This window comes from Papio anubis, chromosome 9, assembly GCF_008728515.1.
Source record: "Papio anubis isolate 15944 chromosome 9, Panubis1.0, whole genome shotgun sequence".
NCBI lineage: Eukaryota > Metazoa > Chordata > Mammalia > Primates > Cercopithecidae > Papio > Papio anubis.
In genome coordinates, this window is record NC_044984.1 from 31,541,535 (window position 1) to 31,558,629 (window position 17,095).

A 17,095-nucleotide genomic window follows, 5' to 3' on the forward strand; every position below is an offset into this window, starting at 1 on the left:
TAACAGATCCGCAAGAGAAGTGATTGAAACCTGGAGCCATGAGGAGAGGCTGCTGGGAATGAGGAGATGAAGCAGGTACATTTCCCCTGCCCCTCATCATTTCCTGTTTTGCCACTGTGGAATTTGCTTTCTGTTCTGGGATGATCCCTGGGACCCGGTGAAAGGCATGGGAATGAAACGGGTGGTGGTGGTAGGGTCAGGGGTGGGTGGAAGGGGCAGGAGGCAGATGTTCAAGCCCGGGGGTCCCTGGGTGGCAGCCAGATCTACAAGCGGAAGGAAGTAATCGCTACCTTTTCTTGCGTGCCCAGGTGGCAGACATTTTGACATTATCTCATTTTATTCCCTCAACAATCCTACAAAGAACTGAAGTAAAATGGACACCCAGAAAGTTAAAGTGACTCTGCAGAGTCACACAGCCAGTCAGAGACAAAGTCAGAATTCAAATTCATGTTCTCTCCACTGGGCTACACTGCCAGGGCTGATGTCTCAGTGGGGAAACTAGACTATCCAACAACCTCAGGCACAGGCCAACTTTCTTTCAGAATGATTCTGTCAATGAAGGTACAACTTCGGGTCCATAATTACAACTTACAGGTGAGAAATGGTAGATGTCAAGCAAGGGAGACAATGGAAAAGAGGCACCATAGCTTCTGAAATGACTTTTCCTCCACTCCCCGTTGTAAAACTGAGCATCGCTTTTATTCTTCTCCCTGAAATCACGCGGCTAACTGCAGTTCCTAGCTCGCCCATCATTCTTTACCCACAGATTTTCATGGACTGGGTCCTAAATGGAACACAACAATCATAGTAGAAAAATTTAAATAGACACAGCTGCACGGTTTGAAAAACCAAGGTGCTCTTATAGGCCAGGTGAAATCAATTTGCTAAAAAAAAGTTGAATTCTTCCTTCATTGAGTGTCTCTGTTATCCAGTTATCAATGTCGGCTGACTAGTCTACAGCCTTTTTTTCCCCCCTTGCTCAGTAAAACACTCCACAAGCCTCAGGGGAGGTAGGCCCAGCCTTGGGTGAAATGTAATTGGCTTAAAGGCATAGTAGTTGCACCTTTCTCACTAGAAACTGGCTTAGGAATGGATGTGCAATGCAATTCTGGGCAATAAGAAATAAAAGATATTTGATGGAGACTTCTAGAAAAATTTACTTATAAAAGAGGTGCAAGAAAGGTATATACTTCCGGCCTTTGGACATGGCTCTGTGAAGATGGAATGTTTGGAGCTGCTGCAACCATTTTGTAAACATGAAGAGATTAACTGGAATGCAGAAGCCAAGATGTCATGGATGGTACAGCTGAAAGACAGAAGGGTGTGGTGGCTCATGCCTGTTACCTGAGCACTTTGGGAGCACTTTGGGAGGCCGAGGTGGGGCGGATCACGAGGTCAGGAGATTGAGACCAGCCTGCCCAACATAGTGAAACTCCGTCTCTACTAAAAATACAAAAAATAGCCAGGTGTGGTGGCAGGCGCCTGTAATCCAGCTACTCGGGAGGCTGAAGCAAGAGAATAGCTTGAATCCAGGAGGTGGAGGCTGCAGTGAGCTGAGATTGTGCCACTGTACTCCAGCCTGGGTGACAGAGCACGACTCTGTCTAAAAAAAAAAAAAAAAAAAAGCAGGGGACTGAGTTCGTGATGTCTTCAACAAGCTGCTGTAATAACCAAGCACAAGCCTAAACCTGGCCTTCCTGTTACATGGGATAAAAACATTTATTGCATAAGCTATTTTGAACTTTTTTGTTACTGAAATGCAATTGAAGCATTCCAAGTGATAAACTGAAGAAGGAGAAATAAAACATAAGATAAAGAATTGGGTCACTCTAAGTATGAGCTACCAAAAGAAATCGGAATGTGTTACTTAACATGTTCACGCATAATTCTTATATAAAACTGTTAAGGCAACCCCACTAAAATAGATTGCTTCTATTTTTTAAATTAGGAATTGCAAAATCTGCAATTAGAACAAAGGGCAAAAGAAACAAAAGTTTCTAAAAAAAAAAACTTTGTTCATTTCTCAAATATTAGAATTACAGGTTTTCTAGGTTGTTGTTCTTACCATTAATTCTGATTTAACTCCTGGCTAAAACTGAATGATTTTTTAAAATAATTCTCTGCTTCTCACTCCAACCATGTCTTATTTTATAAGACACCTATTCTAGATGATCCGTATGGGTCTAGGGCTCCTTAGCCCTCACCAAACAGTTGATAACTTTTTGTTTCTCAAGTGAAGGATACTGTGAGCGGTGAAAGTGTCCATCATAGTGCAGCAAATTTCACGAATCTGTGAGCACTTCTTCATAAAGTTACATCACCGGTCCTCAGCTCCAGGAGTAGGGGTGTTCAATACATGTTGAAAGATGGATGAAAAATGAAAACACTTTTTTCTTAAAATCCCCAAACCAAAAAATACCCAAAGGATTGTTATTGGGAAGAACATCCAATTACTGTGAAGAAAATCCCCAAGAGTTTGGACTTGTTTTGTATTCCTTGCCAGGTTTATTGCGGGTCAGCTGCTTACAGGAGAAATTCAGGCTTCTAAGAGATGTAATTGTTTCTTGATGTGAGAGTAAAGAGATTTATTTATCTGATCAGCCAGATGCAAGAATGCCAGTCACTGCTTCCATCTGCTTCTCTGGGCTAATAACCACCTTGAGTTATCCACCTGTCTAGATCTGCAGCACTTCAGGTGGGCATGAAACAAAATCTTGAGGAAATGACCCTCAATCTATTGAAATCACAGATTTTCAGATTTTACTAAGGTTGTTCAGGACTAACACTGCATATAGTTGCTGAGGCTTAGCTTGATGAACTGTACTGAGAGCCAGATAAACACCCCTTGTCCTCTTGCATATGGCACAGGTGGATGTTGGTCAGAGTTCACAGCAGCGGCATAGCTTCAAGAGTTGTCTAAGAAAAAAAGGGCTTACAGCTTCAAAAAACAGGTCTCTGACATGCAGCATAAGCTGTCCCTCCTTGGAAATTTTACAATTACAAGGCACTCATGGCATTCTGAGAAGTCATGCCACAGTCAAGAATCTTTTGATCTTTGTATAACTATGTTTTTTTTCATAAAGAACATATTTATTTAAGTATAGGATATTTCTTTTCATGTAGCACTTTACCCACAAAGGACTCATGTTCTGAGGAATGGACATTCAGAGTCACTTGCCTGGGCCATATTTGTTTTCCTCATTTCTACCTGGCCTTCTATTGGGGCTTTTAACTGAACCAGCTTTATCTACAAAGAGAAATTCACAAGAGATGAACTTAAAAAGAAAAGCAAAGACCTCCAAACCAGGGAATTCCAAGTAATTTAGTTAGCATTTGTATTAGTTTGTTTTCACACTGCTATAAAGAAATACCCGAGACTGGGAAATTTATAAAGGAAAGAGGTTTGATTGACTCACAGTTCCACATGGCTGGGGGAGCCTCAGGAAATTACAATCATGGCCGAAGGGGAAGAGGCATGTCTTACATGGTGGCAGGCGAGAGAGAGCAAGAAAGAGCAGGGAAAACTGCCATATAAAACCATCAGCTCTCATGAGAACTCACTATCAGCAGAACAGGATGAGGGAAACCGCCCTTATGATCCAATCACTTTCCACCTGGTCCCTCCCTCAACACGTGGGGATTATAATTTGAGATGAAATTTCGGTAGGGACACACAGCCAAACCATATCGGCATTTATTGAGTAGATACTATTAGGCACTGTTTCAAATGCTTTGTATTTATTAACATAGTTAACCCTCAAAACAACCCAATGAGGTAAATCCTACTGTCACACATTATAAATAAGGAAAGCTGAGGCTCAGAGAGAATAAGAAATGTGCCTCAGCTAGTAAGTGGAGAAACCACAATTTGAGCACAGGCTGGCTGTTCTAGAATGAACCCTCTTAACCATGATGTCATACTGCACTCTTTACTCTCCAAAGGTAGCAAAGCCAAAGAGACTTCCACTGTTGACCAGCATGGAGACATGAATTGTTCACGCTTGGCTCACAGGGGACTCGCAGAGAGGAGCCAGACCGTCTGGGTTCACAAAGCCCCTCTGCACTTTCCAGCTATGACTTAACCTCTGTCTGCTTCGAGGTTTTCTTTCTCATGCTTTTTAAAATGTTAAAAAAGAGGCCGGGTGTGGTGGCTCACACGTGTAATCCCAGCACTTTGGGAGCCTCAGTGGGGTGGATCACGAGATCAGGATATCAAGATGAGGTGAAACCTCGTCTCTACTAAAAAGACAAAAAATTAGCTGGGCGTGGTAGCATGTGCCTGTAGTCCCAGCTACTTGGGAGGCTGAGGCAGGAGAATCACTTGAACCTGGAGGTGGAGGTTGCAGTGAGCCAAGATAGCGCCACTGCACTCAAGCCTGGGCCACAAAGCGAGACTCTGTCTCAAAAAAAAAAAAAAAAAAAAAAAAGAGAAAAGGATGATTTCATGAGGCTGTGAGAAGTACTCAATATATGTCCACTATTACCCTGTCAAAGCTAATCTCATAATAGCCTCCACCTATTGATCCTGGTTTCATCCTCTATACTATGCCAGAACAAGCCTATCATCTTCTCTACAGTGGGCTTTCAAATATGTACAGAGAGGTGACACAACACCCTTCTCAGGCTAAGGACTGCTGGATCCTCTCACTGAGTCTCCCAGGCTAGGGCCTTCACGGCACTATCCCTTCTCATATTTTCAACAATTCTTATGCCAGTGCTTGGGATTTTGGATCTCTCTTTCCTGAACATCATATCACAAAGAATTTTCTTATAGTCCTTCAAAGGTTAACATTTACTTCATAAATGATGAAACTGTTCTATAAACTAAAACATGAAACTTAAAGCAGAATTTTATTTTGAAAAGTTTGTTCCCTTTTTTATCTATCTTCCCTCCCACAAGAAATACTTTAATGCAACAGTGAGTCTTGAAAAGAGCCAGTTATATGGTCATGTTGAGAATTAGTTGAGTGTACAACTCCATGTTTTTCTTTTCTGTCACATTAATAAGAATTGAGTCTTTTTCATGCAAGATGATACTTCGAGGAGGATTTGACCAAATGCCTTCTAAATTCCCTCTTAATCCTGAGATTCTGTGATTTGAGGCTTCTTCTGCAATTGAACATTGAACACAATGTACACACATACTGAAGTCCTCCTTATTCCAAAGCGGTAAGTTCATTAGACATTTTATTTAGGGGAAATCTCATTTTATAACTATAGTATATAGGCGCACACACACACACACACACATATATAGGTGTCTATATATAAACGTGTGTGTGTGCGTGTATATAGATATATATCTCCTATCTCCTGTTTTCTTCTAAGAAATTGCTTCTTCAGAAGGTGATTAAATTGGTTTTATAGTGGTTTATCTAGTCCTGCTGCTTATTCTCCCACTTGACATGTTAATCCCCTGTCTATTTTATCAGATAACCCTTTGGTTATTGCCATCAGATCTAAACAAATGTTTCCAGTGATGGAAATCTAGGGCAGCAGCCTCCTTCATTCCAGAAGACCATGAAGCATTCTTGACAGACAGCAGCCCTTTGGAACAAATAAACACAAATAAATAAAAAGGCCCAGCTTTGCCCATTAGTTTCTCTGAAGGCATGGGCGAGGTCTGGGACACATAGGAAAACAAACATATTTATATATAGACCTGTGATCAAAACTGTTCATTCACAGAAGAACCTCCCTGAGAGGTGTTCACAAACTGTAAAGTAGTGAGGTGTTTGCAAACAGAGTGGACAAAGCAGCACATGAAAATCAAATGTAGTCTGTCTTTTCGCAGTCACAGAATCACCCAATAATATACTAAAATCTAATCACAGCTAACACGTCTGCATGTGTCTTCATTTTTATGGACACCATCTAGTCCCACCATTCTTACAGGAAATGTCTCTTGGTAAAAAATTTAGGATTTTAATTAGGGGGAAAATATAAGTAATTACAAAGTATCAAACCCTTAGTAATTGAAGTTTACAAAGTTAAATCCTCAAATTTCATGTCAATCATACCATATATTCCAAGATACACAAATAAATCAGATATACACAGACACCAATGCAAGTAACACTACTTTTGTCTCATTTTGTATTTAATATCAAAGGCTTTATTAATGCCTTAAAAAACACAAAAAGTTATTGAACATACATTTATTATCTGGAGGAATAAATGCACTCCAAATGCTTATCATCAGAACTCTGGAAAAAGACATATAAATTCTCTCCAGTATTTTAAAAATTGGTATCTAAATAATTTCATTTTGAACTAGGTTAGTAACCTAAGTTGTCTTCATTCAGCTTTTAAAATTGAAAAAAAAATTGTTTCAAATACAATAAAGACTTAAGTACACATTCAAAATTTATTTTCTATTACACCTTTCTGGCCAAAGGAGTTGAAGAATTTTTTTCCTTATCTTACTTAGGACAAATGTTGCTAGATTTTAAAAAATGTATATAACAGAATAGTAGTTGTAAAGACTAACTCTATATGAATGGTTTTAATCATAGCGCAGTTAAAATAACATTTAATATAGATTCATTTCGCTGGATGATGTCACCTTTTAAAACATCAGTATTTCTCATATCATTTCTGGATGGTCTTGACACATTCTTATCTCTTCTTCAACATGACTTCTTCATTTTTTTTCTCTAGAGTTTTCTTGAGTTAAAATAATGGCTTGAAGAAGATCATATGAGATCTAGTGGCTCTGTGATATTTCTTAAATGCTGGGCAAAGCTGGGCTAGTTGATAATGTAACTCATTAAAATGAGCTGTATTTTCAGTGCCCCAGGCTGGTTGGTTAGTCTGATAGAAGGCCTTAGTTCCTCTTGCAGATAAAGATAGAGTCCATTCTTCTACTAGTCCAGGGCAGTGGCCAAAGAAGTCCAGGAAAGGCATTACACGGAATGCCATTGTTTAGAAGGGATTTGGATTTAATGGCATTGTTATAGGTAAAGTATTTCCTGAGCAAAAATCTCATTCACTGAGTGTTTGGGGGAATGTTAAATTTTATAATCATAGTTGCCTTTCTCTGTGGAAAAGATTTTATTTATTTATTTCTTATTTTACTTTAAGTTCTGGGAGGAAAAGATTTCTTTAATTTGCCATGATCACTTCCTCTCAATTTCTTTTTCTTATAGTCATGCATACTCTGTAATCTAAATTTCTTAAGTTTATTTAAAAATCAGAGGGAAAAAAAAGGGGATAAAAACAAGCACAAAGTAAAGAAAGAAACCAATAATTTTGCCATTATACTTTCTCCTGGATAACTGCAGATATTTATCATTTCTATTCTGTTTCAACACTGCAGAACAATACACTCGTGGCCCAATGGTGAAGCAATGTGCACGAGTGACCAAGCATGGGAACCGGAAAAGGAATATAAATGTAAATCAAACTTTTAAAATCCCAGTAATGCAACAGCTTCTTTCCTTATTTATTGGATTAATGTCCCTTCCACATGAATTCCCATTTTGGTTCCAGGAGGCCATGCACCATAAGCTCTAATAGCAAAGACGACTATTTGTAGTGCCTGTAGCCAGTATCTACTGGTGGCAAACTCGCAAAAGTCTTCTGGAAGACTCATAAAATTATGTTCTATTTGTTTTCTGGATTCAGGGGACCATGGAAATAGAAAAGGATAGAAACAAGGCATGCTTTTGAGGTTTCTTGGGCTGGGTAGTAGAAAAATAGGTGTTTTCCTTTGGGGATTTTTTGCAGCTGAGAATGCTTTGTCATTTTCCTCAGTCTTTAAGGGAGTGGTAGGCTTTGGCAGTCCGGCTGTTGACGAAATCTGTCTTCTTAAACTGAGCCTTTGGAATAAGGAAACAGAAACGTGAAAGGTAACAAAACTGGCACACTAGAAAATGCAGTTTTTTAGTGATTTCTTACCAGGGTCAAGTCAAGTGGGCCATTATTACCTGGCTCTGTTAACTATGACACATTCCTTATTCATGTTCTTACCTTCTTGTAGGCATGGTGGAGTTCCGTGTGTGCCCACAGAGAGTACAGGAGGATGGAAGCAGCTTTACTTGCTTTGTTGGAGGCATAGCTGAAAAGAAAAGGACATTCTGAGATCAAGGAGAATGAGTGAGGCTTCTGCATGCTGCCTCTCGGCGTTCTGTAAGACCTCTTCACTCTTCAACTGCTCCTCCCCAGCAGCCGTCTGTGAAGTCAGGCCACTCAGTGACCAGACAATTAGGCAGCAAACTCTGGAAGGAGGGGACCATATTTGTTTTTGTTTTCTTTTTAAACCACTAGCGCAGTGCTAATAAAGAAATAGTTTATAGGCCAGGCGGGGTGGCTCATGCCTGTAATCCCAGCACTTTTGGGAGGCCAAGGTGGGTAGATCACGAGGTCAGGAGATCGAGACCATCCTGGCCAACATGGTGAAACCCCGTCTCTACTAAAAATACAAACTCTAGCTGGGTGTGGCGGTGTGTGCCTGTAATCCCAGCTACTAGGGAACTGAGGCAGGAGAATCACGTGAACCTGGGAACGGAGGTTGCAGTGAGCCGAGATCGTGCTACTGCACTCCAGCCTGGTGACAGAGTTAGACTCTGTCTCAAAATAATAATAATAATAATAAAAAAATAAGCAAAGTAGTTTATAGAGAAAAATCCCTGATATTTATAAGGAATATATCTTTAGATATGTTATAAATTCTTGAATTATTTATAGAATATAATCTATATTTGTATGGTTATAATGTATGTTTATAGAATAAAAATGCATGAAAGCATGACTGAAAAATACATATGATTTTGTGACACCATGAATGTAGGAGTAATTTTTCAAGTCAATAAAATAAATTCTTGTGGCAGCCCCTGTTAAAGCAGTTTCAAAATCTCTTTACGTTTCTGTATAGAGCAAATGGAAAACTTGTTCCTGCTATAAATCCAAGTCACCACTGCATTTGAACTGTACTTAGTATTTCATATTCTGCTTTTTTTTTTTGAGATGGAGTCTCACTGTGTCACCCAGGTTGGAGTGCAGTGGTGCCATCTTGGCTCACTGCAAGCTCCGCCTCCCAGGTTCAAGCGATTCACTTGCCTCAGCCTCCTGAGTAGCTGGGACTACAAGCGTCCACCACCACGCCCGGCTAATTTTTTGTATTTTTAGTAGAGACCGGGTTTCACCATGTTAGCCAGGGTGGTCTCAATCTCCTGACCTCATGATCTGCCTGCCTCGGCCTCCCAAAGTGCTGGGATTACAGATGAGAGCCACCGTGCCCGGGCCATGTTCTGCTTTTAAATTTATTCTAAATGTCCCACTTCAGGCTTAGATCAGTGCTGCCTTAGATCTCTTTCTCTTCTATCACCTGATTAGCACATGGCTGACTTTTTTTTTTTTTTTAAAACAAAGACTTTCCCCCCCTCCCATAGCATAGGCATTTGTAAACATAAAACCAAAACCAGAGAGTGCAAAGATGTACAGAGAAGAGCATGCTGTGTTCCTTCAAGAGTGAAAAGCCTTTCTCTTCCATACTAGCCTGGCAGGGAGGAGCAGTCAAATCAGCCTTCACAGACTTGTTAGTACCTCCTGGACTTTTCAGAATCACTTGGTAATAACTGAAGGGCAAATAAATCCATCAAAGTGATGGGTCTCTAATATTCAAAAGTGTAAAAAGTTATTAAATTCCAAGGCTGTTATATTCATAACGTTTGTTTATAAGTTGGTTGTTTGATACTTGGTATTCTTTTATTCAAAGATGTAATGTTATAAATGATAATTAGTTCCCAGGCTAGCCTACAAATGATAGGTCAGATATATAACACTCTAGTAAGGAAAGAGCAGCAGACACCACTGGCAAGAAGCTGCTTGTTAACTTTTGTTTTTGAAACAGAGCATGTGAGGACTCACAAGTGGACACACAGGGCAATAAACAAGTAACAAAGTAGCTCACCCCCCATCTTGCTAAGCTACCAGAAGTTTCCAAAAGTAATTGCATATTCCCATGTGCAACAATTGTTATATCTGAATACTCAAATAATGAGCATCATACTATCTTATGGTGATTTGCCTGGAAGTTTGGATGACTGTTTGGAAGAAGAGTCATTTCTGTTTTCCAGCAGTAATTCATTCTCTCCACAAAGACTGAGCAACTCTAGATACTATCTGCCAGCCTGTGGCGACAGGTGAATATTCTTGGGGAACTGACGCTCCAGCCAGTGCTCAGGGCTTGTTTTAATCTGACTCTGAATGCAGTCTTCCTTCCTCATGTGCACTGCAAAGTGGGCTGCAGGGTAGAAGGGACCTCACTTGGGTGGGGCTGTGGTGGAGGTGACATGTACATCCCTGAACAGCCAAGCACACGTTTCTTCAGTACAGATGAAGTCATCTGCTTTGTAACTCATTAGCACTACGCTATAGTGGCCATTTCTTTTCTTGTTTGGTTATTTACAAAAGTAACTTGTATCTATTTGTAAAAAGTCAAACAATTCCGAATTGTATAAAGAGAAAAAGATAATCTTCATGCCCCTTTTCAATCTCATCACTCTAAATTAACTAATAGTAAATAATTTGGTTAAACAAGGTTTTTCATTCTCCTCACTTTTTTTTTTTTTTTTTTTTAAATAGGGCAAAGTTGAAAACAGGAACACATTGGACCTTCTATTCTCAAAAGGGAATAAGATGTGGAAGAGATAAGATAGAGAAAAAACTGTGAAAGCAAGACTTTCTCATCAGGCTCCCCCCACTGCTTCTCCTGTGCCATCACTGCTGCTGCTGCTGCTTTTTTTCTTCTTTTTTGAGACAGAATCTCACTCTGTCAACCAGGCTGGAGTGCAGTGGCATGATCACGGCCCATTGCAACCTCTGCCTCCTGGGCCAAAGCAATTCTCAAGCCTCAGTCTTCCAAGTAGCTGGAATTACAGGCACGCACCACCACATCCAGCTAGTTTTTGTATTTTAGTGGAGACAGGGTTTTGCCAGGTTGGCCAGGCTGGTCTCGAACTTCTGACCTAAGTGATCCACCTGCTTGGACCTCCCAAAGTGCTGGGATTACAGGCATGAGCCACTGTGCCCAGCCCATCACTGCTTCTTCTAAGCCACCTGGTGTGACGTTGCCTCCTAAGATGGAAGTGAGGAAAAGGGCACTTATCTGTCCAGAGGACTCCTGCTTTGCCTACATTCTGCTGTTATTAAATCACGGCTGTGGCTCTGGGAAACTAATTCATTAGGCCAATACAATGCTGGAATGCACTACTAAGAGAAGCTCTGGAGTCTGACCCTCTCTCGACACTTCAGAAGAGAAGGGACAAGCATGTGGTGTGGTGGCTCCAGTTCTTTCCTTGGCTGGTCACTGAGGGCTGGCCAGACGATCTGGCCTGGCTTTGCGTCCTGTTTGCCGCCATGTTGCACATGATGACCCTGACTGCACATTCATAACTGGGCTGTTTACAAACAGGGTGGTGAGGGGAAAGGGAGGCCGCTGACGGGCAGAGGCTGAAGGACTTACGCATCGCCTGCACTGATGGTCATAATTTTCTGGATGCCCCCGGTGTTTAGAAGGTCCCGTGCATTCTGGTAACTGTTTTGGATTATGTTGTTCAATGTGTAACAGGCAGAAGCTGTAGTTTCAATGAGAAGGTCAGTACTTGGGACTGTGTCAGGAATGATGGAAACCAAATCGGGGAGAGTTTCTTTGGCTACAAAATGAAAAAAAAAAAAAGAACACTTGATTTAAAAGATTGTTTCTTAATCCCAAAATCCCAATACGTTTTGGGTAATGAACATTTTTTTTTTTTTTGAGACGGAGTCTTGTTCTGTGCCCAGGCTGGAGTGCAGTGGCACGATCTTGGCTCAATGTAAGCTCCGCCTCCCGGGTTCACTCCATTCTCCTGCCTTAGCCTCCCGAGTAGCTGGGACTACAGGTGCCCGCCACCACGCCTAGCTAATTTTTTTGTATTTTTAGTAGAGAGGGGGTTTCACTGTGTTAGCCAGGATGATCTCAATCTCCTGACCTTGTGATCAGCCCGCCTCGGCCTCCCAAAGTGCTGGGATTACAGGCGTGAGACACCGCGCCTGGCCAAGAACATTCTTAAAAAGAAACACAGCTGGTTAACAACACATGGAAAGATGTAATTTCCCTAATAACAAATTTTTAAAAATATTTGAAAAGAGGATACTCTGTGCTCAGCACATTGAAAATCTTTTCAGAATGTAATTTGGCAGAAATGTCAAGAACTTAAAACATTTTCATCTTCTTCAATTCGGTCATTCCATGTCTAGGAATACATCTTAAAAACATCACTTTGAAAATGGAAAAAGCTTTCTACAGAGATCTTTATGACAGTACTACACGTAAATGAAAAACTAAAAAGCCTGAATATCCTAATAATAGGAATATGATTAACTAAAACACACCTGCAAAGACTATTATTCATCACAAAACCTATCTATGAAGCATGTGTAATAAAAAGAAAATAATTATGCTAATAGTGTATGTGAAAAATCTGTATATTTATTTATATAAAGAATACATAATATTATTGGCCAGGTTTGGTGGCTCACACCTTTGTAATCCCAGCACTTTGGGAGGCTGAGGCGGGTGGATCACTTAAGGTCAGGAGTTCAAGACCAGCCTGGCCAACATGGTGAAACCCCGGCTCTACCAAAAATACAAAAATTAGCTGGGCGTAGTGGCACCTGCCTGTGCCTATAGTCCCAGCTACTCAGGAGGCTGAGGCACAAGAATTGCTTGAACTTGGGAGGGAGAGGTTGCAGTGGGCAGAGATCATGCCACCATACTCCAGCCTGCGCAGCAGAGAGAGACCTTGTCTCCAAAAAAAAAAAAGAATACATAATATTACCAAAAAACCCACATAAGAAACCTGAGGAAAAATGTTAATAGGAGCTGTTTTTCTACAACAGTATTAATAGTGAACTAAAATCATTTTCTTTTTTTTTTTTTTTTTTTTTGAGACGGAGTCTCACTCTATCGCCCAGGCTGGAGTGCAGTGGCGTGATCTCGGCTCACTGCAAGCTGTACCTCCCGGGTTCACGCCATTCTCCTGCCTCAGCCTCCCGAGTAGCTGGGACTACAGGCGTCTGCCACCATGCCCAGCTAAGTTTTGTATTTTTAGTAGAGACAGGGTTTCACCTTGTTAGCCAGGATGGTCTTGATCTCCTGACCTCGTGATCTGCCTGCCTCGGCCTCCCAAAGTGCTGGGATTACAGGCGTGAGCCACTGTACCCGGCCAAACTAAAATCATTTCTGAGGCCAGGCACAGTAGCTTATGTCTGTAATCCCAGCACTTTAAAAGGCCGAGGCAGGTGGATCACTTGAGCCCAGGAGTTTGAGACCAGTCTGGAAAATATAATGAGACCCTGTCTCTATTTTAAAAAGTACAATTAAATAAGTGAATAAATAATAAATGAATAATCTTTGCTTCCCAAGGTTTTTTTCAATACATAAGTAACACTACCATTCTAAAAAGAGAAATAAACTATTTTAAATGTACTTTTCTACTATGTATATAACTTCTTGGTTGTAAGTTTGAGTTTGGCTTTTTTTTTGTACTAATAAGAAAAGTATTAAAAAAAATAGACACGTCACTTTCACAATTAGGCTACAGAAAATAAAAAAGACACATAGACCAATGGAACAGAATAGAGAACCCAGAAATAAAGCCAAATACTTACAGCCAACTGATCTTTGACAAAGCAAACAAAAACACACAGTGGGGAAAGGCCACCTTATTCAACATATTCAACAAATGGTGCTGGGATAATTGGCAAGCCACATGTAAAAGAATAAAGCTGGATCATCATCTTTCACTCAAAAACCAACTCAAGATGGATCAAAGACTTAAATCTGAGACCTGAAACCATAAAAATTCCAGAAGATAATCATGGAAAATCTCTTCTAGACATTGGCTTAGGCAAAGAGTTCATGACCAAGAACCCAAAAGCAAACGCAACACAATGCAAAATAAGTAAATGGGATTCAATTAAACTAAAAAGCTTCTGCACAGCAAAAGAAATAATCAGCAGAGTAAACAGATATCCCACAGAGTGGGAGAAAATATTCACAAACTGCATTCGACAAAGGACTAATATCCAGAATCTACAAGGAACTCAAATCAGCAAGAAAAAAGCCAAATAATTTCATCAAAAAGTGGGCTAAGGACATGAATAGACAATTCTCAAAAGAAGATATACAAATGGCATATGAAAAATTTTTTTGATAAGCTTCAAACAAACATGAAAAAAATGCTCAACATTACTAATTATCATGGAAATGCAAATTAAAAGCACAATGAGATACTACCTTACTCCTGCAAGAATGACCATAATTTAAAAATCAAAATATAATAGATGTTGGCATGGATGTGGTGAAAAGGGAACACTTCTACACTGCTGGTAGGAATGTAAACTAGTACAACCACTATAGAAAACAGTATGGAGATGCCTTAAGGAACTAAAGTAGAACTACCATTTGATCCAGCAATTCCACTACTGGGTATCTACCCAAAGTAAAAGAAGTCATTATATGAAAAAGACACTTGTACATGCATGTTTATAGCAGCACAATTCACAATTGCAAAATATGGAGCCAACCTAAATGCCCATCAACCAACAAGTGGATACAGAAAATGTGGTATACATACACCATGGAACACTACTCAGCCATTAAAAAGACAGACATAATGGCCTTTGCGGCTCAATTGGATGAAATTAGAGACCACTATTCTAAGTGAAATAACTCAGGAATGGAAAACCAAATATTGTATGTTCTCACTTATAAGTGGGAGCTAAGCTATGAGGATGCAAAGGAATAAGTGATATAGTGGATTTTGGGGACTTGGGGAAAGGTAGGAAGGGGTGAGGGATAAAAGACTACACATTGGGCACAGTGTGCACTCCTCAGGTGACAGGTGCACCAACATCTCAGAAATCATCACTAAATAACTTATCCATGTGACCAAACACCACCTGTACCCAAAAACTTATTGGACAATTTAAAAAGGTATTACTATTTGACAAGTCCACTGGAACTTGTCCTATGGTACATATTTTGGTCAATGCGAACTTGTGCTTAAACTTTTTGTAATAGTTATTTTCATGTATGTTTTCCTCTTTTTCCTCTAACCACTTTAGACTCTTCTTAAAAGATAGAGAGCATGCATCTTTTGCTTTTGCTGATCCCCACAGTTCCCGAATATGTGTTGCATTGATCAGGAATTAACAAATACTGCCTAATTTTATTGTGTGCCTTCATCTGTGTTCACGTGGCATCTTGAAGCACATTTCTCTCTCTGTGATACTGGATTGTAATGAATTGTGTGACTGTCTCAACCTCAAATGAGGCTGTGGGTTCCTTGAAGCCAATTATCTTACTTATTTCTATGTTTCCAGCATTGATCATCATTCTTGAAATGGACAAGTACTCAATAAAAGGCACTGAATGATATGTCATCATAATACCTGGACCTGATTGACAGGTAAGACATACCTTCCTCTCACAGGCCTGAACTCTTTCTTTTTGACTGTGGTTCAAGCACACAGCATACTGTGGAGAGCTCAGTGTTCATCTAAAGCCAGAGGGCTTTAGTTTCAGTCCTGGTTCTGCTACTTTATGGCTCTATGGCCTGAGCAAGCTATTTAACGTCTCTGTTTTTCCCTAAGTTGCAATGTGAGATAATAATGTCTATGTCACAGGGTTATTTTGAGGGAATGAATCAATGCATGTTAAGTGTATTATAGTACTGCGCATGTGGTAAGCTCTCAATGGATGCTATTATCAGAAGGCTTCCTCCTTTTAATAAGTTAAACTACAGAATGAAAGCCTTGACTGGCAAAGTAGCACTGTGAGATACATACCTGTGTCTTCTGTGTGAAATCTGTTATTCTGTTACCATGCCCCATTGCCTGTCTTTAAGTTTTTGAGAAAATGTAAGTTTCAAGTTTATTTCTCTAGATGTAAGTAAAACGTAACAACTTATTGCAGGTGAGAACAGGGAAAGTTACCTGGCTTAGAAAGCTCTGGTGAGAAACACAAAGCGTGTATTCAAGATGATTTTCACTTATGTCTGGCTATTAAAATTCTGAATTAAGAGAAGTCCTTTTACTTATATATTTGACATGAAGCCAATTTGGAATTTTAAAATTGCATTTATCTTGCTGAAGCCTCTTCTCTCTGTTATCCTTAAAGTGAAGTGTATCAACAGAATCATCTACTATAAACCAGGTGGCTACGGCTATACCTTCCCAACATTTAGGGGACTGCAGAGCCTGAGGCCAACAGCATTCCTGCCCTGAAGGTACATGCTTAATGTGTACAGTGCCATTGTTTACCTTGGCGGTGTTTTAAAGATGGAGTCAATTTTTCATTTGGGAAAAGAACAGAAAAGGGAAGGATAATACACCTCTATTGAAGTTCAGCACAAAAGACCACGGGGAGAGCATTTTAATAATTTTGAGAGTGCCTATGGCAAGGTCTCTTTCAGATTCACTGAGAATGTTCCAGGTTGTCTCTACTCATAATGAGCATGAAACCATTGTATAAAACCTCCTGTCAAATGTGCGGCTGGTTGGCTTTGAAAATGACATTACTAAAACATAACTGCAGCCTTCAATATCTCTGGGGCTATCTGTGTGCATATTTAAAAATCTAATCCATTAAAACAAGCAAAATATTGTTTATATTTTTTGTGAAATGTTGTGAAAAACTGAGTTTGAGTTGTTAGAAACGACCTATTTATACAGCATTACGAAGCATATTTAATTTTAGCATTATCTTTCTATCATCTCATTTTGTAATTTTCTACTTGATACAACAAACATTTATCACATACTTCTTGGTATAAGCAAATAAATAAAAAATTATGTTATTTGATAATGTAACACCGTTATCATCCCTGTCAATAATACAGTCAAAGGCAAAATATGTCTCATCGCAGTTACCCAAAAACAGATGCCAAATTTGCTATATTCAGTGACTCCTTTTTTGTCTTTCTATTGTGATTATCTGCTTATCCATTTTTTTTATGTCCAACACACTGCCAAACTACTAAAGTAAACTACCACTACATGTGTTTTTCAAATGTTCTAGAATTATGGTGCTTAAGAGAGCCACTGAGAG

General features: G+C 39.8%; 1 protein-coding gene across 1 annotated transcript in view; it reads right to left on the reverse strand.

The window, feature by feature from the left end:
* Positions 1–5,909: 5,909 nt before the first annotated feature.
* The window catches only part of PKP2 (plakophilin 2), a 108,675-nt gene continuing 97,489 nt past the window's right edge, over positions 5,910–17,095 (reverse strand). The window contains exons 11-13 of the mRNA XM_009180503.4: positions 11,468–11,657; positions 7,972–8,059; positions 5,910–7,820 (exon numbers count right to left, since the gene is read on the reverse strand). Coding sequence (XP_009178767.1) covers positions 7,752–7,820; positions 7,972–8,059; positions 11,468–11,657 — 347 coding nt within the window. The 3' untranslated portion in view covers positions 5,910–7,751. The remainder of the gene's footprint in view (positions 7,821–7,971; positions 8,060–11,467; positions 11,658–17,095) is intronic.